Source organism: Phodopus roborovskii, unplaced genomic scaffold (assembly GCF_943737965.1).
Source record: "Phodopus roborovskii unplaced genomic scaffold, PHOROB, whole genome shotgun sequence".
NCBI lineage: Eukaryota > Metazoa > Chordata > Mammalia > Rodentia > Cricetidae > Phodopus > Phodopus roborovskii.
The window spans coordinates 11,338,409-11,364,535 of NW_026126602.1; the positions used below are offsets into that span (position 1 = coordinate 11,338,409).

Below are 26,127 nucleotides of genomic sequence, written 5' to 3' on the forward strand. Positions count from 1 at the left end.
CACAAGGCTTTTACAGAACTCTGCTAACAACTTACTGGGTGTGTGTGAGCAGCTGGCAAAGGCAGTGGACCACATCTCCAGGCCAGCAACATGCTGCTGAGTGGCAACATAGACCAAGGCAGTGAGCACAGCTCTCACTTCTGGCAGTAAAGTTACCTGCTGCCATCTTGGATAGACTGCAGCTAATACACTATGGCTTTCATTTTAGCAATGTTTTTGTTTACCAGATAAATGACTCAGGGCCACAAAAAGTTAAAGATTTACAGTAAAGACAGATTCACATTAAGGAAAACTGCTAAAGGTTTACAGTGTGTTTTAAAATATATGTAGGCTTGGGCAAGAAAAATAATAAAATGGTTTTAAAAAGACAAAGAGTAACTGGGTGTATTGGCACACACTTTTAATTCTAGCACTTGGGAGACAAAGGCAAGCAGTTCTCTGTGATTTCAAAGTAAACCTGGTATACAGAGTTAATTCCAGGACAGATAAAAGTTGCACAGAGAAACCCTGTCTCAAAAAAATGAAAAAAATAGAAGTAAAAGAAATAGAGTAACAAAAAAGCCATGTAAAGATGGAAAGCACAGAGAAACTTTGGATACTATATGCTGTTCTGTTATCTTTATATTTGACTGCTGAGGAAATAGCAACAACCATTAAAACAAATGCTGCTGGATTAATCCAATTTACATATTTTAAAAATGCTTTGATTCCAAAGTTTAAGTCTAAAGACAGGTTACTTGGGGAAAGGGTTTCTATTTTTGTTTCTACAGAAAATGAAAAGCTGTACTCCTTCCAGACTAATGTGGTTTGATCAAGCAAGACCCCCTGAAATAGCATCACAGGTGATCCAACATTCAAAACAGTTGGAACAAGACAGCCTCACAGACTATAGCCAGTATTTCTGTGTCCTTTCAGGATCCCAAAGACAGTGGCCCTACCAGCAGGAAGTAGTTTGGAAAGAACGACACCCAAGTTCCCAAATATATTCTATAAATATTTGTTTTCATTTAAATGGGGTTGGTTATAAATGGTTAATGATCACAACCAATTCTTTTTAAAGGCAAAAAGGAAATTATGGTATAGATATGAATACTTTGCTTTGGAATGGATTTTCATTTATTGATACAATTTAAGGTCAATTTTGTGATATGTATATTTTTCATCTTGTTTAGGTATTGTGTTTATATAGCTTACTTAAAAATGTAATGTATAATTTAGTTTTAGATACCTATAATAGTCAAAACTTACAGCTAGGTGAGTTAGGTTTTCTAGAGATATAGAGAATTATTTGAGAAGAATAGGCATTCTTCAAACCTTTCAAAGACCTACAGAATATGATTTAGGATTTTTCTTGACAATGAGGCACAACTGTTCCTGGCAACACCACCTGTGTCAGAAAGGAAAATGGACATCAAAGAAACACATTATGGAGTTCATGTCCAATATGGCAAGCAATTTGGATAAAATACTGCTCTTTTCTGGACTGTTTGACTTCATGATGTATAAACTGGACATGCAGGACCCACAGAAAAGTGACTGGACATTGCTACAGGGTTCCTGCTTCATGGAAGAGTCTGCCAGACAGTCTGCAGGACACAGAAAAAAAGTGACTAACAAACTGCCAATACAAGAAGACAGTTTAAAGTTTCCTGCTTTGCTGAAGAGTCTGCCAGACACACTATGGCCTATGGGCTGAAGATGGAAGATTACAATAGAACTTCAGGTGACCAGGCAGTGAGTTGTCTCTGTCATTTCTAGAGTTTATATATTATCCTTCTGTGGTCTTTGAAGGAGTTGAAGACAGATAGTTATGGTTATAGTTTTCATTAGTTAGGATTAAAGATAAGTTACTTAGACTTTCGACACACAAAGATTGAACATTACAGAAGAACTTCAGGTGACTGACCAGAGAGTGAGATGTCTCTATCATTGTAGCGTTTATATGTTAATCTTCTCTGGTCTTTGAAGGAGTTGAAGACAGATAGTTATGGTTATAGTTTTCCTTAGTTATGACTAAAGATAAATTAAATATACGACATTAGACTCACAAAGATAAGATAGATGATGGAATATTTTCTTTAAAACTTGCTAAATGTTAATAGAATAAATATTGGTAATTATGGTCCTTATTTGATAACCTTTTTGTTATATTTTTACTATGTTAAGGTTTAAACCCTTCTTTTTATTTTAGACAGAATAGAGGAGTTGATGGGAGATGTTATTCTGTAAACATGTTTCTCATATTGGTTAATGGATAAAGCACTGTTGGCCAATAGGAGAGCAAGATAGGAGGGACTCAGAGAAAAGGTGGAGAGAGGAAGTAGTAGGTAGGAGTCAGCATGTAGAGACCTCAGAGAGCAGAAAGCTTGCCCCTCTCTCTGGTAAGATGAGACCACATGGAAATACTTAAATTAATAGAAGTGGGTTAATATTTAAGACAGAGCTAGCTGATAAGAAAGTAGTAAATGGCTAACATTATATCTACTACAGAGTCTCTGTGTGTTAATTGGGGCTGGTGAGGCAGTAGGCCCAGAACAGAGGGAAAAACTTCTCTTAACAATAACCATTCCAAATTTCAAGCAATACTACAGGGTTATTACAACAACAATCACATGACATTGGCACAAAAACAGTTAGGTGGAGAAAATAAACTGGAAATAGCTTTGAAAGCATTGAGACAGGAAACAACTTTATGAATGGAATGCCAGTAGCACAAAAACTAAGACTGAAAATTAGTAATGGAATATCATGAAACTGAAAAGCTTCTATAAGGAATAGGACATTATCAATAGGACAAAATGGCAGCTAGAGATAGTCACCATACCCACATCTGACAGAAGGCTGAATTCCAACATACATAAAGAACTCAAGTAACAGGACATTAATAAACCAAATAATGCAATTAAAAATGGATTACAGATCTAAACAGAATTTTCAACAGAAGAATTTTAAGAGACTTATAACACATAAAGAAATGTGCAACATTTTCAGCCATCAAGGAAATGCAAATCAAAATGACTCTGAGATTCCATCTTATATCTCTCAAAATGGCTAAGATGAAAAACACAATTGATGACTCCCTGGGTTGGCCCCTGATCCCACTGCTCCTGTGTCCTGTCCCCATCGAGAGCACCCTTGGAGCTCTGATACACCCCCACCCAACCCCACCGTGAGCCTGCCCCACCTACCCTGTGCCCTACCCTGCCCACTGTCCTACCACTCTGGTTGAGCACTGGGACAGAGGGTAGAGCCAACAGTCCCCACTACTTCATGGACTTCTTGGAGCAACTCTGAACAAAGGAGACCTGCTTATCCACACGGAACCACTTGTAATTTCCACCTGCTTGGACTCTGACCCCCACCACCAGTCCTCTGCTGCAGTCCTGGGCCACTCACAGAGATCTGCCTATCTCTGTGGGTCCACTCTGAATTCCCGCTAGCAAGATCCTTGACCCCCCGAAAAATGGCCTCTGCTAAAGAAAGAGGCATCAGCTGGAGAGTGCCAGTTCCCAATGAGATCCGACTATCATGCAGAAACATCCCAAGTATCAGCATAGCCTTTGTCCTCTTCTGCCAGCCATTGGCTAGAGCCATTGGCTATAGTCCACACTACTTCAGGGGACTTCTCAGAGCGAATCTGAACAAAGGAGACCTGCCTATCCATGCAGGACCACCCGTAATTCCCACCTACGTGGTCTCTGACCCCCACCTCCAGTCCTCTGCTGGAGTCCCGGGCCCCACCCAAAAACCCACCTATTTCTGAGGGACCACTCTGAGTTTGTGGAGTTATTTTCTACTGGATCTTCATCCCTGACCCCATCCCCGGTTCCCTGCCTGCAGAGAGACCTCCTATAGATCTTATACCACACAGAGCTACAGATATTGAACTTCTGACCCACCTAAACCCACGGAGGAAGTACCATAGAGAGAGGGGGAGACCCCACCAACACCTACTGGAAGAAGCTATGGGAAGAAGGCAATACAAGAAAACACCTAACAACAGAAAGACAAGCATGACACCACCAGAATCTAGGGAATCTACCCAAACTAGAACAGAAAACAACAACAAAGCAGAGGAAGCAGAAGGGAACAACTTAAAAATTACCATCATTAAAATGATAGAGGCCCTCAAAGATGTGAGAAAATCCCTTAAAGAAATGGAAGAAAAAAACAGACAAAAAAGTGGAAGAAATGAACAAATTCCTTAAGGAAAGTAAAGAAAGTACAGAAAGCCAAGAAAAAAAGAAAAACAATTAAGGAGGTGAAGGAAACGGTTCAAGACTTGAACACTGAAATAGAGAAAATAAAGGCAACACAAACTGAAGGAATGCTGGAAACAGAAAACTGGGCAAAAAATCGGGAACTACACATGCAAGCATAACCAACAGAATTCAAGAGATGGAAGACAGAATCTCAGGCACAGAAGATAAACTAGATGAAATAGATTCATCGACCAAAGAAAATCACAAATCCAACAAATCCTTAACACAAAACATCCAGGAAATGTGGGACACCGTGAAAAGGCCAAACCTAAGAATAATAGGCATAGAGGAAGGTGAGGAACCCAGCTCAAAGGTGCCAAAAACATATTCAACAAAATCATTGAGGAACACTTTCTGAATTTGAAGAAGGACATGCCCAAGAAAGTACAAGAAGCATACCACACCCCAAATAGGCTGGACCAAAGAAAAAAGACCCCTCGACATATAATAATCAAAACACCTATCATACAGAATAAATAAAGAATATTAAGAGCACAGCGAAGGAAAAAGGACAGGTACATATAAAGGCAGACCTATCAAAATTACACCTGACTTCTCCATGGAAACCCTTAAGGCCAGAAGGTCTTGGATAGATGTTCTAAAAGTATTAAGAGAACATGGATGCCAGCCAAGGCTACTATATCCAGCAAAACTCTCAATCACTATAGATGGAGAAAACAAGATATTTAATGACAAAACCAGATTTTCCCAATACGTATCTACAAATCCAGACCTACAGAAAGTATTAGAAGTAAAACTCCATCCCATGGAAGATAACTACGCCCACAAAAATGTAGGCACCAGATAATCTAACTACACCAGAAACCAAGGGTAAAGCAGAACAAATGTATTTACAATACCACTGCCAACAACAAACCTAAATCAAACAAGCATCAACAATCAATGGTCCTTATTCAGCCTCAATATTATTGGTCTTAACTCATCTATGAAAAGACACTGGCTAACAGGATGGATACGAAGACAGAATCCATCCTTCTGCTGCATACAAAAAACACATCTAAGCTTCAAAGATAGACATTCCCTCAGGGTAAAGGGTTGGGAAAAGATTTTCCAATCAAATGGAACCAGTAAGCAAGCAGGCATGGCTATCCTATCTAAAAAATTAGACTTCAAACCAAAGTTAATCAAAAGAGATGAAGACAGTCATTTCATATTCATCTCAGGAGAAATCCATCAACACAAAGTCTGAGTTCTGAACATCTATGCCCCTAATACAAAGGCACCCTACAAAGAAACACTACTAAAACTCAAAGCTCATATAAAAGCTCACACACTTACAGTAGGAGACTTCAATACACCACTCTCAAGACTAGACAGGACCACAAATCAGAAACTCAACAAAGAAACAAAAGAACTAACAGAAGTTATGTCTCAACTGGGGTTAACAGACATCTATAGAACATTCTATCCAAACACAAAAGAATATACCTTCTTCTCTGCTCCACATGGAACCTTCTCTAAAATCGACAACATACTAGGTGGCATAACAAACCTCAACAGATACAAGAGACCACATGCTTTAAAATTGGAGTTCAACAACAGCACAAATAGCAGAAAACCTGCAAACTCATGGAAACTGAACAACCTGCAATTGCACCACTCCTGGGTCAAAGAAGAAATAAAGAAAGAAATTAAGGACTTTCTAATATTCAATGAGAATGAGGACACAACATACCTGAACTTATGGGACACCTTGAAAGCAGTGCTACAAGGGAAGATCATTGCACTAAGTGCCCATATGAAGAAAACAGAGGATAGTCACATAAGAAAATTAACAGCGCAACTGAAAGCCTTAGAACAGAGAGAAGCGAATTTACCCCATAGGAGTAGACGCCAGGAAATAATCAACTTGAGGGCTGAAATCAACAAAATAGAAATCAGGAAAACAATACAAAAAAAATCAATGCAATGAAGAGTTGGTTTTTTGAGAAAATCAACAAGATAGACAAACCTTTATCCAAATTAACAAAAAAGCAGAGAGAGAACATGCAAATTAACAAAATCAGAAACGAAAAGGGGAACATAACAACAGACACAGAGAAAATCCAGACAATTTTCAGGTCATACTTTGAAAACCTGTATTCCACAAAAAATGAAAATTCAAAGGAAATGGACAAATTTCTAGATAGCTATCACTTGCCAAAATTAAATCAAGAACAGACATACAACTTAAATAGACCTATAATCTGCAATGAAATAGAAGCAGTCAACGAAAGCCTTTCAACCAAAAAAAGTCCAGGGCCAGATGGATTCAGTGCAGAATTTTACCAGACATTCAAGGAAGAACTAATACCACTACTCCTCAAACTGTTCCACAAGATAGAAACAGAAGGTTTATTGCCAAATTCTTTTTATGAGACCATAATAACCTTGGTACCCAAGCCTCACAAAGACACAACTAAGAAAGAAAACTACAGACCAATATCCCTGATGAACATCGATGCAAAATGCAAAAATACTCAATAAATTACTGGCAAACCGAATTCAAGAATACATCAGAGAAATCATCCACCATGACCAAGTATGCTTTATCCCTGGATTGTAGGGGTGGTTTAACATATGAAAATCTATCAATGTGAACCACCATATAAACAAAGTGAAAAAGAAAAACCATATGATTATCTCTCTAATTGCTGAAAAAGCCTTCGACAAAATTCAACACCCTTTCATCATAAAGGTCTTGGAGATATCAGGGATAACAGGAACATACATAAACATAATAACTCCTAACAATGGGAGCAGGGGTTGTCTCTTACTCTTCTGCTGGATTATGGGACCCTATTCCTCATATTGGTTCACCTTGCCCAGTTTTAATATAAGATGATGTGTTTATTCTTGCTATAACTTGATATGCCATGTTTTGTAGAAGTCTATGCCCTGCCTGCCCTTTCTTGAATAGAAAAAAGGTTGAGTAGTGAATGTGGGTGGCACAGGGGAGTTATGGAGAACAGACAGGGAAGAGAGGAGGGAGAGGAAACTGCATTCGTAATGTAAAATAAATAAATATATTTTTGTATTGATTTTCAACACAAGCTTTCTCTGCGTAGCTTTGGAGCCTATCCTGTAACTCACTTTTTAGACCAGGCTGGATTGAACTCTCAGAGATCTGCCTGCCTCTGCTTCCTGAGTGCCGGGATTAGAGGTGTATATCACCACCAACAACCAGCTAAAGAATATTTTCAATAGAAAAAAAAACTTTATATTCCCAATCCACACCATACACAGTTAAGTAGTTAAGTATGCCGTTAAGGTCTGTGACTCTTGAGAAAATTTTAAATTTTGCACTCTCTGATCCTTTTTTTTTTTCTCATGCTTCAGTGGTTATCATGTAAATCTACCTCTGAATCTTTATTATAACTTTTCCTCAGTCTTAAAATATAGACTATAAATTAAATCACTATGGTCAGTAAACACATATTGTGTACCTTTTTATAAGAGCTGCTTTTTTGCAAATAATAAGATGTTCAAAGATATGACATCTACTTTTATTAATGATAAAGTAGATACACTTTGCTTTTAGGAAAATTCTTTCATATACAGTTTAACTTCATAATGTATGTAAAAGAGGAATAAAGGGATGGAAAAGAAAAAAGTAGCACAAAAAACTGACATCCAAGCATTGCTGAAGACATTATATATTATTTTCTCAATTATTTTTCACATGGCTCACTCAGATTCTTTCAGCCCTACATTTTTCAAAAATAAAAATTAGAATTAGAGAAGTGGATTTGGCATCTCACATAGCTAACAAGCGGTGCCGAGATCCAAGGGCATGTCTATATCTCAGCACACATTCATTTTGCACTAAACATCATGTTCAGCATACCAGAGGTTATCATGCCACATGCAATCAGAATTTTGAATGAATTGCCATTCCTCCATCCTTATCAGGGAGAAGCAGAATTTTTAACTATTGGCAAATATTTCAAGGAAATGAGTAACAAATATAACATTTCATAACCATGTTTATGTTAAGCCATAGCATTTTTTACTGTGAATTGTTATAAATAATCACATTAACAAAGAAAAACTAAGGGTTTTCAATATATGCAGAAAAAGTAAAAAACAAAACTTAGCTCTAATCATGCCAAATATGTGATTTACCTAAACCTGCTTTACATTTTTATTTTAAGACAAAAGGTTTATAATGTGTGTAACCTAAAAGAAATTTATTGTTGAGCTTAATTTGGGAAAAGCAAAACCAAAAACCATAAATATGCACTCAAAACTTATTCCATGCTTTCATTATGCTAGACTTTATAAAATATCTACCACAACAATGAAAATGTAGTGGCTCAATTTACATCAGGGCATTTCAAAAAGAATAGTGGTTGCCTTTTTAAATGTGGTTTTTAAATTTAATTTAATATCTATATTTTATAATTTTTCCTTCAGCAATTACTAAAAATGCTATTATATAACGTTCTCAAATAAGACTTCAAATCTTCAAGGGATCAAAAGTACATCACTTTGCTAATAAATTCATTGATATCTTTTGATCTTTGCTTCCAAATTTGGTCCAATTATATCTTCATAAAAATGTGTGCTGTCTTTTTACTTTTCTTTCTTTTGGAGTTGTTGGTTCCTTTGGCTTACAAGTTATAACCCATCACCAAAGGAAGACAAGAAAGGTACTCAGGGAAGCTACCTGGATGTAGGAACTGAAGCAGATCCAACTAGGACACTGAGTACTGGCTTGTTTCCCATGACTTCTCAGTTTGCTTTTTTTCCTCCTTTCTTTCTTCTCCATGTTTTTCTTGTCATCAAGGATTTGAAAATTTGAACTACTCTGAGATTTCATCTTACTCCAGTAAGAATGGAAGATCGAGAAAAGAAATGACAACATATACTGGCAAGGATGATGGTAGGAATACAAACTGGAACAGCCATTGTGCAATTCAGTGGGAGAATTCTCTGAAAGCTAACAATTGATCTAGCTCAAGATGCTGCTATACAACCCTTAAACATATACTCAAAGGGCCCTACATATTATTACAGAGATACTTGTTCATCCATTTTCATTGCCGCTTTATTCATTTTAGACAGAAATCAGAAAGAGCCTAAATGTCTGTCAGCTGCTGAATGGATTATGAAGATGTGGTATATTCACTCAATGAGATACTATTTAACAGTTTAAAATGAAATTATTCATATTGCAAGTTATTATTGCAAGAAATTCATCAGTTTGCATGTAAATTGATGGAACTAGAAAAAAAATCATACTGTCTAAGATAACCAAAACCTCAAAAGACAAACATTGTATGTTTTCTCCTGAATGTGGATGTCTGCTTTTAAACTTTCAATGTGTGCTACAGTCTGAATAACTACATATGTAGGTACCTAGTAAGTGACCAGTAGGGAACTTGTGACCTTCCAATGAAGGGAGGATAGAGTATATAGTGTTTTGGAGGCATTATGGGGAAACCAGAATAGGAAGATGAAATGGGGAAGATGAGAAATGATAAAAGGAGGGAATATTGATTATACGACTAACACTAGACTCATTTTGAACACCCATGTGGAAATCTACTACTATTGAAGCTTCCTAAAATATATAAGAAGATGAGAGAAATTTAAATACAATAAATATATAATGAGGGACACAATGCCCTGACTAAACATCTATGCTATCAAGGAAAGCCTCCAGTTCCAGGAATGATGTCCCTTAACTCTCTTAATGCAACTTTCATTAAGATCAAGAGTCCATTGAGATTTGCATTTGGTTAAGACACCAACTCCTCTTAAAATATCAGGATTCTGAAGAATCCTCTAAACACAATGAAGTCAAGCATTTCATATCAACTTTACATAAAGCTCCAAAATTTCACTCTTAATGGATGGATGTGTTTATGAATGTATTGGTCTAATTTCTGCTAATCAATTACAGGAAAGTAAATAATATGCCCATTAATTTTATCTTCTTATTTACAGCCATCTGTTACAATCTGGGTATCTATTAAAATGTTCGGCTATTCCATCTCCATTTTCAGAATGCCCCTTCAGACATAGTCTCTCTACTTAGCCATCCCAATAATTTATACCAATGATATGCTTTATCTAACTTAATATGATTTAATAGTTTTGTCAATATTTTAATATTTTTCTTATGTTCCATACTCTTTCTCATGTGTTTATTTTCTAACACCATTCAAAACATTTCCTATGTGTGTTCATTTTAAGGGGGAAAAATACCCAAGGCAATCCCAAGTTGTCCCATTTTCTTAGTAATATCCCAGGTAATGTACACCCTGAGTGACCATTCATTCCGGCTGAATAACCCACAGCCCATCTCCACATGACACTGTTTCTTCCTACGCTGCAGCCTGCCCTTTTCACCCTCTCTGCCATATTCCTCATCTAATCCTACTGTGCCATGTGGACCTTAAGTTGAAGGGGTCATGTCCTCAGATGAGCACAGCTGTGGTTTCAAATTCCCATGTATCTCATAAAGGTCTCCAACTAGGCATCCCACAAACACACTCACTAAAATTTTTTTTTCCTTTTGTATACTGTCAGGACTTAAACATCACATACCAGATACTATGGTACTTTTCCTGTTTTCCTTTGCCTCACTGACTTGTTATGAAGAAAAGTTTATTTTCTAAATATGTATTTTTATTGTGAGTGTGTGCATATATATATATATATATATATATATATATATATGTGTGTGTGTGTGTGTGTGTGTGTGTGTGTGTGTGTGTGTGTGTGTATATGTACCACATATATGTCTGGTATCTGCAGAGTACAGTTCAGAACCATCAGAACCATGTGCCAGACTTCCAGGAACTAGAGTCAAAGCTAGTTGTGAATTGTGTGGGTAAAGAGAACTGAACCTGGATCCTTTGCAAGACCAGCAAAATGCTCTTAACTGTTGAGTTATTTCTATAGCCTCAGAATATAGATTCTTTTAGTTTATATTGAGCAAAACTAATTTATATATGTGTATGTGTGCATGGTGATTATGTGAATATATGTGTGTTATTACAAATCTGTATGTATATACATGCATGTGTGCATTAAATTTGTACATGTATGGAGGCTGGAAGTCAATGTCAGGTCTTGTTCCTCAGGAGCCACCTACCTTGTATTTTTGTGTATTTGCTTTGGCTTCTTGACACAGGATCTCTTACTGTTCCTGGGCCTCACTGATCAGACATACCCAGGTGGCATGGTAACCCTTTGGATCTGTCCATTTCTGTCTCTTTGGCATGGGATTACTAATCATGGGTTCCACACACCACCACCACTCCTTCTAGGGATAAGGCTCAGGCCCTCACACTTTGCAACAAGTACTTCAACAATTGATCTGTCCTCCCTGTGCCTCATTAGTTACAAATCTTAACACACACTAAACTGTTATAAGGATAAACAGAGTTTAACTTTATTTACATATGCCATTAACTTCATATTTAATATATAATCAGTAATATTGTGTAATAATTGCTTACTTCATTGAGTATTTTAAGTCATTTTTAGAAATAGTTCATAAGTTCAAGGTCTCAATATCCCCCAATAAAATTTAATTTATTTATCATAGTTGTTAGTTGAAAACTAAAATGGGTCCACAAAAATGTGTGATCTCCTACCCCTTGAATGTTTTAGGTTATTTTTCAGTAAGTTCAAAAACTCACTTTCTTATATAACAGGCTTGAATAACATCAGCATAGATGCTGTTCCTGTACTCCAGTCATGAAGGAAGGATATGCTTTCTCAGGATATATATTAACTGAAGAAGCCAAATGACATTTCAAATAATCCATCTAAGCAGACTTACTTCTCAATATAAATCTTGATATCCTTGTATTTTCTATGGGATTATACACAGTGTTAGAGTTATTGAAGATATAGTGCATATATTACTTTCTAGTGAAAACCCGATAAAATCTTTCTCTCACTCATATTTAAATACTACTTTTATGATGAACAGAAATGGAAAAGCAAAAGTGATGGAGTTCCCTTTTTTGGATCAACAGGAAAATCCAGACAAATTATTGAACTTATTCTGTATGGAAGACATTTGTTTTTCTTAAGTACAAGAAAGGTTTAGACAAGCAGAAAATATAGCCTTTTGTACACTATACTTCTGGTTACATATTAACATCTGTCACAATATAAGTTTGCAAAATATCTCTCATCATTTATATACTATGTGCCATTTTTATATTATACCACAGGTGTAAATTCATGGTGTTCACCATGTTCTCATCTGAATATATTGAAAATTGCTAACTCAATGAATTTTAATAGTGCTTTTAAGAAGTCACTAGATATTTCAGAATAAAAGGGCATGTGGACATTTGAAATCATAAAGTATTTCAATATATACATTCAGCTATTCAGATACATTCATTTGTCTACAAAGAATAGGAAATTACAGACTGTTCATGATTTCTTTTAGTTCAATAGTATTTTATCCCCTTTATATGATGGGAGAAGGTAACTAACATTCTATGGGAATCATACCAAACATTGCACAGTTTGAACTTAACCTGGGGTATCCATGCATGGTGCACTACTCTTCTGGTGCTGGGAACAGTAGTTCTCATCAACTGTGCAATACAAGGTAAAGCATCTGGTTCAATGCAGTGTATCCTGATGTTAAGCTATGAAATTCACCAGCTTAGATGTATTAAATGCACTACTTACTTGCATTACTTTTAACTCACTAGTAGTTTTATTAGAAGGTAGCCTCCTTGTGCCTGAAAGAGCACATAACCAGAATAATATCTAATTAAAACAGAATACCTAGCTCTTGATTGTCTTTGTATTTTTAAAAATATATGGCAATGTTTGCTTAAACCTTATCTGATTCAAAATCAAATTCCTTTCAATAGAGTCTTCTTCTATTCAACGTATCTAAGACAATCCTCTAGATAGATAACTCAGGAACTGGTAAGTACTACAGGGCTTGGAAAATATTGAAAGACTTTTGTAATAGCCTGGAAGATGCATTTTAGTTTAAAGACATTTTTTCATTATGAAGCAATGCATTATTAGGAATATATTTCACTTGCACCCATTTCTTTACCTTCTGCCCTACACCATATAAAAACACAAAGCAAATACAACTGAGAACATACCTGTTGGAAGGGGAAGAGTAATTTCTTCCCTTGTGGAGTAATGAGATGGCAGGCAGCTTTTTGTAAGTATAATGTCATCAAGGGCGATATTACCAGGATACCCTTCCCCAACTCTGCCTTCAAACTTGAGTTGAAAGTCTTCATCACTAGACAATGATAGTTCTTTTCTCTGCCAAAAATTGCCTTGTTCTTCAGTGAGATTGAGGAGTACCTTTGTGTGGTTTGCAACTGTCACCTGGAGCAAGACGAGGGCTCCAATACCAGTGCCATACATGTGATAATTAAAAATGATCTGTAGCAAGAACAGGAAGTTACAAATGATGAGTATAATTGTTTGCACTTCAAAAAATACTTCAATATCCTCTTCTTTATTAACATATCTGGAAGGCAAATTAAATATGGATGTTCTATTGATTCCTAAGCACTTTAGCACTAAATGAAAGTAGGAAAGGCTAGGTCTTGAATTATATGTAGGGAAGATAGTAAAATAAAGCTGAATATAAATTCAGTAGAAAAATTAAAATGCTTTTTTTTATTTTTAAAGTAAGATTCCTTAAGGTTAAAAATTTCAGACTTTCTATAAAATCCCCATGTTGGTAACTAACCTCCAATGCCAACGTACTAAGACACAGAAACTTTATGAAGCAATAAGTCACAGAGGGCTCTGTTTGCACAAATGGACTGATGACACCATCAAAATGGCTTCATTATGGCCCAAATTAACGTTTTTATGTTAAATGCCAGAGGTGTATTTTCCATATTCTAACACATTCTTACACTAGAAGTACATTTTTTATTTCTATAAGATACATGGAATTCCATATAGCAAATCCTGCAGAGATTACTAGATTTTACTTGGGATGCTAACAAGAGGCACCAGCAGAACAGACTCTGAAACTTCTAAAAGTAATAAAGCTACTATTTCAAGGGATTCATATTCCAATATATCAGAGACAGAGCTTACTAGAGTATCAGTCACATGACACAATGCAAGAGAATGAAGGAAAGTTCAGGGGAAAAGAAGAAAGTAAGTTATAAACAAGAAGTGATTCAGAGCTTTTTAAAGATTCTATTTGGCCAGGTGCCTGAGAGAAAAAGATTATAGAAGGCTACTTTATACAAAAAGAATACACTATTGAAACACCAACATTTATGCATATAATATTTTGGAGAAATAGTATGCATATGCTTAAAAAGCAAAAAATATGATTAGTTAATATGTGTGGTGGATTACTACTAAAGCCTGGACTAAGAGTCATGTTACATGAACATTCAAATTCCCTAGCTGATGAAATCTCCAACTGTTTTTCTTTATGAAATTATCTTCCACTAAATGATTTTTCTAAGGTAGATTTTATGACGTTTTTTCTTGGAACACTAAAACTTACCTAGATTACTGATTTCAGTGATGAATATAAAGGACTGGACCAAGCCCATGAAGCATCAACAGCTTTGTGACCTACTGCTGTGTGGCTCCCAGGCAGACTCAGGTATACCCACCCAATGTTCTGCTTTATATTTTTTTTCATTCATATAAAAACTATGACACATATTTTATATCTCCACCTTAAAGTATTTTTGAGTCATGCCAATAGGTTAATATGGAAACACCACCCTCACCTTTCTTTCCATGGAGACTATTGATAGAAACATAAACTATCCCCAGGGCAACAAGAAGGAATTAACATGTGCAAAATATTAAGTCTTCTAAATATTTTTATATAAAATTTGCATTATATGGAGATTTATTTTTTTCTGTCAGTTTTGGTATTCTCCCTGCTATTTGTCTTTCATAAATGCAGAAAAAATTTAATTTTCATTGGTTAAAGCTATTCTATAGGGTGGAAGAACACAGATAATTTTACCAAAACTTTGAGGGTTTTCTGCTTACCTCATACAAATATTTATCATCCTAGAGATCCAATAATTCTCAGGATGACTTTTTCTTGCCTGTTTGTGTTCAATCTAGATAATAAATATTAATAAAAGGAGTCATTCCTCTTAAAATTTTGACACTTCCAGATATTTCTTAATATTCTCAAACAGATAATTTAATTAGGAGCAACTATAGCTTGGTGATCAAAGGGATATAGAGAGTGATGAGATGTTTAGTTTTTATGACAAAACAATTTTAAGCATTCATAGTAAATACTGAAATAAACACATTTGGAAGTCAAACTATGATCTTATATATTTCATGCTTTACTATTAGATGTATAGAGTAAAACTAACTTGCGATTTTGAGACTTTCCTAGGGATAGATACAGTTAAATTTATGGACATACATAGTCTTAACATATATGAAATCTGTTGTGTCTGGCTTTTAATTTTGAGGAAATTTCAGTTATTTGCAAGACAGCAAAAGCATGTAAAAACGATGATTTATTGCTAAACTCTTGGAATCGAGTTGCAGACAGGAAGGAGAGATGAGTAAAGGGGTCAAGACCAGTCTGGAGAAACCCACAGAAACAGCTGACCTGAAGGCGAACTCATGGACTCCAATCTGATAGCTGGTAAATGAGCATAGGACTGACTCAGATTCCCTGAATGTGGTGTTAGTTGGGAGGACTGGGAAGTCTATGGGGCCTCTGGTAGTGGATCAGTATTTATCCCTAGTATAGGAATGTATTTTGGGTGCCCATTCCACATAGAGGGATACTTTCTCAGCCTAGACACATGGTGGAGGGCCTAGGCCCTGCTCCAAATGATATGACAGATTTTTGAAGACTCCCCATGGAAGGCCTCACTGTCCCTGGGGAGCAAAAAAGGAATGGGATGGGGGTTACTGGTGGGGGGGAACAGGGAAGGACAAGAGGGTGCAGGAACTGGGATTGACATGTAAAACAAGCTTGTTTTAAATTTAAATGAAAAAAAAAATAGATTAATTTGGTACAAAACCACTTCTCTAAACTTCTGGCCAAGTCCTTTCTCTAAAACTCCGATTCAGTTCCTCTTGTGTAAACCTCACTGCCCAGCTGAGGGAGAATCCTACTGAGAAGTCAGTTTAGGATGAGACAGAAAATCCTCTTTGATGAACTAAAGGTTTGCCAAGGGTTAAGATTGATGGAAATGATGACTTCTGCTGAAGGTTGATCCATAGACCATTCTTGGGTTACACTTACCTATACTGTGCACACAGTACAACAAAGAGCGTGGCTTTGAAGATCATAACAGTTTCGATTGTGCAATTTTCATCGAACCTGACAAAAACCTCTTTGAATGTAACATACTTCCTTTTAGTGTTCAAATATTGGGGAACATCCAACCCAGTATTTGTATGCTGCCCCATAATTTTAATGTTACATATCTCATAATACAAGCAAGTAGAATATTTCTTTAACAGTCTGTTGTTAGCAAGGTAACAAGGGAATCACTTTTAAGAGCTCTTTTTATAGTTACTGCCTTGAATTAAATTTACTTATGTTGAGTTCTGTAGCTGAGAAAACTTAGACATTTATTCAAATATTTTTAAGCTAAGCATGAAGTCAAGTTTTTTTCTTACCTATAATTTTTCTTTCTTGATTTAAGAACAAAATCTACTCTTTCCCTCTCTGAAAAGACTTCTCTGTCTCTTATAGCTAGCCTGAACTATATATTATTTATAGTCTTGGATATATTATTTATAAATTGCCTATTATGTATGCATTTATTTATTTATTTATTTTTCTTAGTGGTGGTCATTAAATTCTCAGTTTCCATAGTCACAAAACTCCTAGAGGGACAAAAAAAAAAACAAAACAAAAAACAACAACAACAACAACAAAAAAAACAACAACAACAAAGAAAACCCCGGCATGTTACTTATTTTGTATTATATACTGGAAAAAGTTAAGCATGGCATTTTCCCAATCATTTTCAAAATTCTGACATCTGAATAGTACATTAATAAGATAATTACTTTAATAGTTCTAATAGCTGCTCCTGTTTATTCTTTCCTCCTCGAATATGTTATGCTGAGTAAGTTCAAAAACACATCTTGTCTAGACCCAGGGATTCTGTTTTCTGTACATGACCTTTTCAATAGCTGTTTTTAAGATCCCTGAATTTGCCCCCATACCTTGCAGTCTTTGCTTCTCTTGCTTATAATGGGACTTGAAATTCTGGCTGCTTTCATGGGCTGCTGTGGGAAAAAGCTTTTGAGAAGTATGTAATGGCCAGAAGAATTCCCAAGGGTATGGTCCACAGCTGGCTCTGTGCTTGTAGCTGGAAAGTTGCTAGCTTTCAGATTCCAGTCAAAGTCCTCATCTTGATCCTGCTCCCAGGCACAAAGGTCAAATTCGAAGTCACAGCGTCCACTAGAGGAACCTGGAAAAATGGCATCAGGTTGGAAAGAAAGAAAAACTGCCTTTTTTTTTTCTTTTATTTCCCCTAAATCTTCTTTTTCTATTTCTCCCGTTTTACTGACAATAGACTCTTTTCTCATACAGTATATACTGAATATATTTTCAGCTCCCTCTACTTTTCCCAGTTTCTCTCCACCTCCCCTCTCCTCCAAATTCACTCCTATTCTGTCTCTCAATAGATAGGAAAAAAAGTACCAAAAAACAGACTTGTAAGAAATGATAACCAAATGTGACAAAATAAAATACAATAAGATGATACAAAACTTTTCATATCGAAGTTGGACAAACAACTCAACATGAGGAAAATTGTCCCAAGAGTGTGAGACCCACTTGTTCTCACAGTCAGTACTCCAATAAAAATACTAAGCTGAAAGCTATAATATATATGCAGAGGACCTGGTACAGACCCATGTAGGCCCTGTGCTTACTGCTTCTGTTTCTATGAGCACATATGTGCCTTGATCAGTTGATTCAGAAGGCCTTCTCCTGGTGTCCTCCATCCCCTCTGGCCCTCACAATATTTCCACCTCCTCTTCTGCAGGGTTTCTTGGGCTCTAAGGAGAAGGATTTCATAGAAACTTCCTTCTAATGGCTTATCATCATACCCAAAGATCAATGCATCATTCAACCTTGTCTGATTTTTCTACTTGCAGTAGATAGTATTTAAAACAAAGATTCACAACATGACTAGCCATGGTGCAGAGAATAACAGATTTCAGAGTCCTCAGACTAAAAGGGAAATATACTTCACCCTTCCCCACTCAACATGCTCAAGAATCACTGTGGAAGATACTACTGAAAGAGCATAAGATCCTGAAATAGAAGATGAGTAGCAGAAAACACTTTGTACAAAGCAGGAAGCTGCACATATGAACTTGCAGCAGTTGTAACAGCATGCACAAAACATATGTAAGGCAAAAGAAAACCAATCTCATCAAGGAGTAAGATGGGGTGGTGTAGGAATACAATCCCATTCTTAGCCCTGGAGCACTTGACAGTTGTCAGCTTCTGGGAGATGAAGAGGCAGTTTTCTCTGAGTGTAGCCCTTGGTAAGTAGACCACTCTCCAGTTGAAGGTCACACATCCAAGAACATCACAAATTTGTCTTGAAGGATATAAGAAGAGCAACAGGGAAAAAAAAGTTGACTGCAGAGGCAAAGGGAAGTATCAGAGAAGGAGGAGCTTGACTATGATCAAAACATATTGCATGAACTCTTGAAGTAATACAAGTGATTACATAATTCAAAGTACCTGGGTACTTGGTTCTGTCATGCAATAATAAAACCCTACAATGGTATGTTCACAGCAATGTTTGATATAATATTCAGTTTGTTATATACAGGTGTGGTCATGGCTCACATAAATTGAATTTTTTTAACAAGTCTAGCACTATCCTCAAATCCATTAAGAAAAAGTTTTAACATTTTACACTTTTACTCCCTGAAATGTCTTTAGTCAGTGAGATTAACTATTTCTTTTCTTTAATCTTTATTTCTTCTGTTTTAGTAAAAAAAGTTTAAGAATACTATCATTTTGTATTAGAGTTTCACTTGAGAAATACTGCCTGAAACAAAAGTTATAATTTATTATGTCTAATTGTCACTTAATCTAGCATGGAAAAATTTGTGAAATTTTGTAAAAAATAAAATATATAATAACTTGAATTAGTTATTGCAGTCAGTTGCAGATATTAAAGGTTAAGTTGTACTAAATGCCAAACTATCACCCAGATGTCCCCTTGAATATTTCATTACTTTTATTGTTCAAGATAATTTCTCTTTCATTTTCATGTTTATGGAAGTTACATAGACATCCCTTAATAGTTGCGTAATAGGCTATAAAACTAACAATGATGGTGAAGATGTTTCATGATTAAGCCATATACTACACTGGTCATGACTTACAAATTGCTTGCTTAGGACACATTAAAGAAAGCACAAATCCAGTACCATTTTCTTGTTCTCACTTAGAATTAGAATCCTCCCTAATATTGTTCTATAACCTGATTTCTTAAACTGTTTCATGTTTTATTAATCTGTTTCCATAACAAAGGAATTGTGATTCACGAAAGTATTTGTAATTCAAACTCATACACATACTCTGAGAAAAATGTGGTTTCTGGGTACATGCTCTACTACTGTGTTAAATTCCCAACCCCACCTTTTTTATTATAACAAAATTACCACTCAGTTTGGGGTAAATATTTCATCTTTCTACTGTAAATGCCTTTAAAATCTTTATGGCTGACTGTGGCCTCTGCCTGATTGGTCAGGGATTGTCTCTGGATGATCAAAGATCACTGTGAATGACTGTGAGTTCTGTCTGGTTGATCTTGAGAGCTTTATGTGACCCATAAGATTTTTATCTTGTCATCAAAAATAAAACTTTCCTCTTACATTATACAATATTTTCACTTCAGAGAAGGAATTGCCTGGGGGAGCATATATTTTAGATCTCTCTGAAACACTACCTATTACCTAGACATAACTTCTGAATACTGGCCTCTATTTTCTTTACATCTCTGTGGATTGGGCTCTATTACACTCAGTTTAGGGCTTCTAATTGTCATGCACTTCTTAATTAAAAACTGCTTTTCATAGTGTGTGTCCAGACTTAAATCCAAATAAATCAAAATCATAGAAGTATTTTGAAAAATTATTCAAAAATTGAGTCTTATTTGTTTGTTTTTTGTTTGTTACATATACAAATATATTTTTAAACAGATGCAGGAGAAAGTTACTAAATCATATCTTTATTGTATCTTTTTACTGTACATATGCAATTATTTTGACTCAGAAGTCTATGTTATATTGATTGGTTACTTGTTCAGCTAACCTTAATTCTTAGTCTATATTTTAATTATTCATATGTCACTATCTACTCTACTACTAGAAAAACAAATAGGCTTAATAGATGTTTGTTCAGGGAGAAGTAACTTACAACAGAGACAGATGAAACCAACAGAATGCTGGCCCCAAGGATGCCTCTGGATGCTTTTTTGTCCCCTTGTTGCAAGCAAGAGAGAGCTCCAGGGCCCCTTACCTAGACCCAGTTCCCCCATCTGCTCCTGTGCCCATGCCAATGGGCGTGGTCAGTGCCACAGGTGCAGACAAAGTAAATATCTCACTACACCATGGTTTATATACTTCTTTTACATTGTATAACTTAGTGCCTAATCCATCGTTTAGACATATAATTTTATTCATTGTAATTTCTACTTTCGTTTTTGTGATACCTATGATTTCATGTCAATTTTTTCAATGTAATATTTTTGTCTCAAGAAAGATTTGAAATTTTGATCATGGAATTATTCTATTCTAATTTCTTCTTAGTGTTTCACTTATAAATGTAACTGCTATTTTTATTATTCTTCCTTGTCTAACTCCATTCCAGTCTTCTTGTTTATACTCTTACTGCCTTTTACTCTTATTTTTCACATATTCTCTTTTTTAAGTGTTTAAATTACACAGTATATATTAACTTTATTTGTCCAGGTGAAACTGCAATAACTACATTTTAGATTAATGAAATCACTCCACTACTCCTGACCCTTATTATTTCAGAAATCTCTTGGGAACAGTACAGAAGTTGCTTTAGAAAGTATGGCTATTCTTGGTTCTCTCATTGTTGTTTGTTTGTTGTAGAAAATTTCTTTTTTTTTTTTTTAGGTCCTGCACTGTCCATATCCCAATTTCTAGTACATAATAGATAGTTACTGTGAGCTTTCATATTGAGCCAGAACTCCTTCTTATCCTGTGAATCTCCATTTACCACAATATTTGAACAATCCCAACATCAACAGTCCAGGACACTGTCCATCATATATTCCAATTCCCATTGTCTTCCTATATGTACCCCTAACCCCCCTTTGACCATGTTGGTTCTCACTATTATAATTGGAAACAGGGCTCTCTCCTTTATTTATATAATATTCTTTCTTACTTTGAGAGAGTAATTACCTAGGGGAAAGTATATACAATTCATTTTGTTAAAACTATAAAGACAAAATTAACTCTTGAAATGTTAGATAACTCTTTAAGGTATTAAAAAAGAAATTCAGTTATTTTACACTGACCATTGGAGTCTGACATTATGTAGTCATATGTAACAGTATTTTTGTATGAATAATGAGCTCAACAGTTTTTGCCTACTAGACACAGGTTAGATTAACATAAAAGAGAATCCTCAATTGTGAAAATGTTTCCAATACCTTCTTAGATAGGTCATTTTCTGGATTAAAGACTGTAACTGTTGGTCCCAGCCAACAGGGAGGTAGTGGCACCCACAGGCAGGTGGTCCGGATTTGTAAGAAAACAGTCTGAGCAAGCCACAAAGAGCACCCTGTAAGCCATGTTCCTCCATGGCCTCTGCATTAGTCCCTACTGCCCAGGCTGCAGGGAATTTCTGCCTTGACTTCTGTCTGTGATGGAATGGGACCTGAAAGTTGAAAGCTGAAATAAACCCTTTCCTCCCTAAGTTGCTTTTGATGATGATGTTTTATCACAGTAATACAAACCCTGACTAAGAGAGATAGTGAGAGTATATTTGACTTAGAAATACATCAAAGGAGGATATTTGAAGAATATGCAAACACAAAAGTGAAGTTTCCATGCTAAGCAGAGTAGTTTTGGTTTTTGCTTTATTTTTGTTGTTGTTAGTATTGTTTTTGTGTGTGTGGGGGGGTTGAAACAAGGTTTCTCTGTGTAAGAGTCCTGGCTGTCCTGGAATTCACTCTGTAGACCAGCTGGCCTCTAACTCACAGATTTCCTCCTGATTCTGCCTCCATAGCACTGGGATCAAAGTCATGCACCACCACCACCTGGTACAGAGTAATTTTGATAAGCTTAATAACTTATAGGAAACATAACATAATAATAGAACTATATTGTGAGTAAACATCAACTTATATTTCTAAGTTTAAAATGTTAATGCCTGAGTTAGGTGTAAGCCAGGGTAACTATAGCAGGAACTAGGAATGACACCATTAAATATGAAAAATTCAAAATGTAGTTTCTATTAGTTTCTAGAACTAACATTTAGTGATTACCAATTACCTTCCTGTTATTCACTCAGCAGAGGTTTCTGACTCTTCATGCCATTGCTGTATGCAATCAGCAACACTGACTACTCTTCCAGAAGAGCATTTATCGTTTGTGGTGATTATGAGGGTTGGGTACTTTCTGTCCTTTTACTTCTGCTACTTCTGATTCTCCACTTTTGTAAGCATTCTCCTTTTAACTACTGCTGGTGTTTGGGATTATTCATGCTATTCCCATTGTCTATACTCTCTACACTTCACCTACTGATTTTATTTTATTACCATCATATATGGTAATATATAATATTATATAATTGTGTGTGTGTGTGTGTGTGTGTGTGTGTGTGTGTGTGTGTTTTCCTGGCATTATAAAAGCTATAGAAATTTTTTTCTTAACCCAAGATCTTTGTAGCCACCTCTTGAATAGAACATTTCTAACAGTATTGGATATTGGATTCTCATCAAACTATAAATCAGTAGATGAAGTCGTGAACTTTAAAACTCTTTTTTGTCCTTCTTTAACTAAGGATAGTGGATGAAATTGCCAGCAATCCACTCACCAAACCCAGATATTACATGTTGTTAACTAATTCTCAAATCTATAAGGTACTCCTCACAATATAACTTTATTTACACTGAAATTATTTGACACAGTGGCCTTGTTAATAGAATATCCCGGTGCCTTTCTGTAACCATCAGTTTCTAAAGTTGTCCCCTTCATATACTGTCAGGGAATGGTCTCTAAAACTCAGATTTGATGGCACTACTCTTCTGCTTATATTGTTACGTGGCTTTTAAAGCATCCATTTCTTTGCATTGGTTCATATTACCTGTTTGTCTCATTTGATTTATATCTGGCTGTACCATACTCTAAAACAGAATGTCCCCAGCTATCTACATCAATTCACAATAATCTCTTTTCACTTTTGCTTCAGTGCAAGCCACTATGCACTTCCTACCATCTGGAATTATCTTATTTTTATATCTTTTTTTAATATACCACTTTGTACTCCTTCTTAGACACAATTAAGACAAGGCCAATTAAAGGCATATGAATTATTAAAATTATTAGGTTATTTGAAATTTTTAGATAGTCAAAAATGACAAAGATCATTGTGGTGGTATTATTATTATTAAATTACTTCAGTATTTCTTAGATAGTTAAGGAAATTTTTAAAAGTTAAAAGCAACCAATGGGAGAATAGGAAATTATAGAGGATTATTGTGACATTTGATTATAAGATACAATCAAAGCATTCAAGAATCCATTAACTGATGTATTCAGAATATAATAAAGGGTACTAAAGACATGTTAGCTCAACTTCACAAATTTTCTATTATTTAGGTTTTACTACTAAGAAGTAGAACCTCCAAGTAATATTACCATCAAGGGCCATACTAGAAAAATATGGAAACACTAATTTAATATTAGAAATTACTACTATACCAAGGAGTACCTGAAAGACAAATAAAAATTTAAGGTGAGACCTTGTGCTTTCCCTAGGAAAGCACTAAAATGAGACTTACTTGATCTTGCATACTGTCTCTCAAGTCACAGAAGTTATAGAAATGATCTCTTTATTGTCAATAAAGAATATCATTTATCAATATATTTAAAGACAATTTGAAATGCTCAGGCTGGTTGACCCATACAATTGTCCTAGAGATATTCTCACATTTTAATCTAATGGAGTAAGTGCTAGAATGGAAATTTTAAAAGGTAAGCTTGATTATAATAGAGTAAAAATAAATCATTCAGAATAATCTTCATGTCATTTCCAGTTTTAAAGGGCTTGAAGTAACTTTTAGCATTCACACAACTCTATAATTGTTCATAATTTAATCACCTTAGCTTTACATCTCTCTTACTTCCATAAGAATTAATAGACTTTCTATTATGTCTTTATGCTTTCATTTTTTAATTAATTAATTGTATGCATTTAAAAAATAATAATGAAAAAAGAAGAAATTGAAATTACCTGCTGAACTAAAACAGGGGCTATTCAAGAAGCTATGGCTATCAAAATTTCAATAGATAGATTTTTTTTTGGATTCTTTTTTTCTATTTATTATTTTTTCTTATTTTACATATTGATCCTCTCTCCCTCCCATGCTTCCCAAGCTCTCCCATCCCAATTCTCACCCCCACCCTAAGAACATACATAAATATAGAAATAAGCCAGTTACTTGAATACATAGGTATACATTAAAAATAGTTATTTTGGTTTTGTTTTGTGACTATTAAGAAAACAAAACTAATAAAAATCCTTTCCTAAAAATGAAATTTCAAGGCTCAATTGGTTTATTAGATATTTCTAGAAAATATTCAGTTCAGACACATTGCAAGGAAAGACAAATGTCCCTGTGCTCAAATGGCATAATTCTGTGTAGACACAGAAACTCTAGAATGCATAATGTGACTTGGAAATTCTATGCATTCATATAAAATAACACATAAGATAGACATATAAATTTAATTTCCTATTGTAAAACCTGGCAATGAAGATAAAATATTTTACATCACTTATAATCTTTCAAAAGTGAAAGTAGTAGGTATAAATCTATTAAATATCAATAAGACTTGCATGCTGAAGCTAGTAATCACTCATGACAGTAGTCAAAGATTTAAGTAATGGAGAGAACTATGCTCATGAATCAGAAGATAAAACACATGGGAGACATAATTCTTCTGGATCCTTTCCCTTATTTAATATAATTCTGAACAAATTGATATTTTTATATAAATTATATCTATCTAAACATTAAATTTAAAGTTAGGAGTACTATAATAATAAAATATGTATTAAAGGATAACAAAGTGAATCCTATTACATAGTATTAAGACATAATTATGTCTTAAATTAGGAGGTGTCACCAGACAGTTTTCTGTTATCATATAGCTGCAATTATGAAAACTGTTGTTATGCTAGTACAAGGGTGGGTACCTTGTGATAGTCAGATTTACATGATTGCCACCAATGTGATTTAAAGCAGCTCAAAAATTGGGGTTTATTTTGTTACACAGATTTGAAGGCAGGAGCCCATGCTCACCTGGCTGGGCTGTATTATAAGCCCACCTTCAGTGAAGAAGTCCATTATGATGAAAGTATGTGGCAGAGAAAGCCATGTAATTAATGATAATCAGAAAACAGGTTGGGGAGAAAGAGAGAAGAAAACACAGAGAATATTTTACAATTCCTAGTGAATATCACCCAGTGACTCAGAAATCCCTCTAGGTTTATGTCTTCAATATTCTACTACATTCCTATAGTATCTTGCTGTGTGCAAAATAACTTATGAGTAGAAATCAACAGCCAAGATGCAGTACTCAATGTAGCTATAGTCACTACAATCAATTATTCTTGACATGGATGTAAGTA

At 35.2% G+C, this 26,127-nt stretch overlaps 1 protein-coding gene across 1 annotated transcript in view; it reads right to left on the reverse strand.

The window, feature by feature from the left end:
• Positions 1–26,127, reverse strand: part of Malrd1 (MAM and LDL receptor class A domain containing 1) — a 602,535-nt gene that overhangs the window by 315,968 nt on the left and 260,440 nt on the right. Inside the window, exons 24-25 of the mRNA XM_051205714.1 lie at positions 17,424–17,671; positions 13,367–13,658 (exon numbers count right to left, since the gene is read on the reverse strand). Of these exons, the coding sequence (XP_051061671.1) occupies positions 13,367–13,658; positions 17,424–17,671 (540 nt within the window). The remainder of the gene's footprint in view (positions 1–13,366; positions 13,659–17,423; positions 17,672–26,127) is intronic.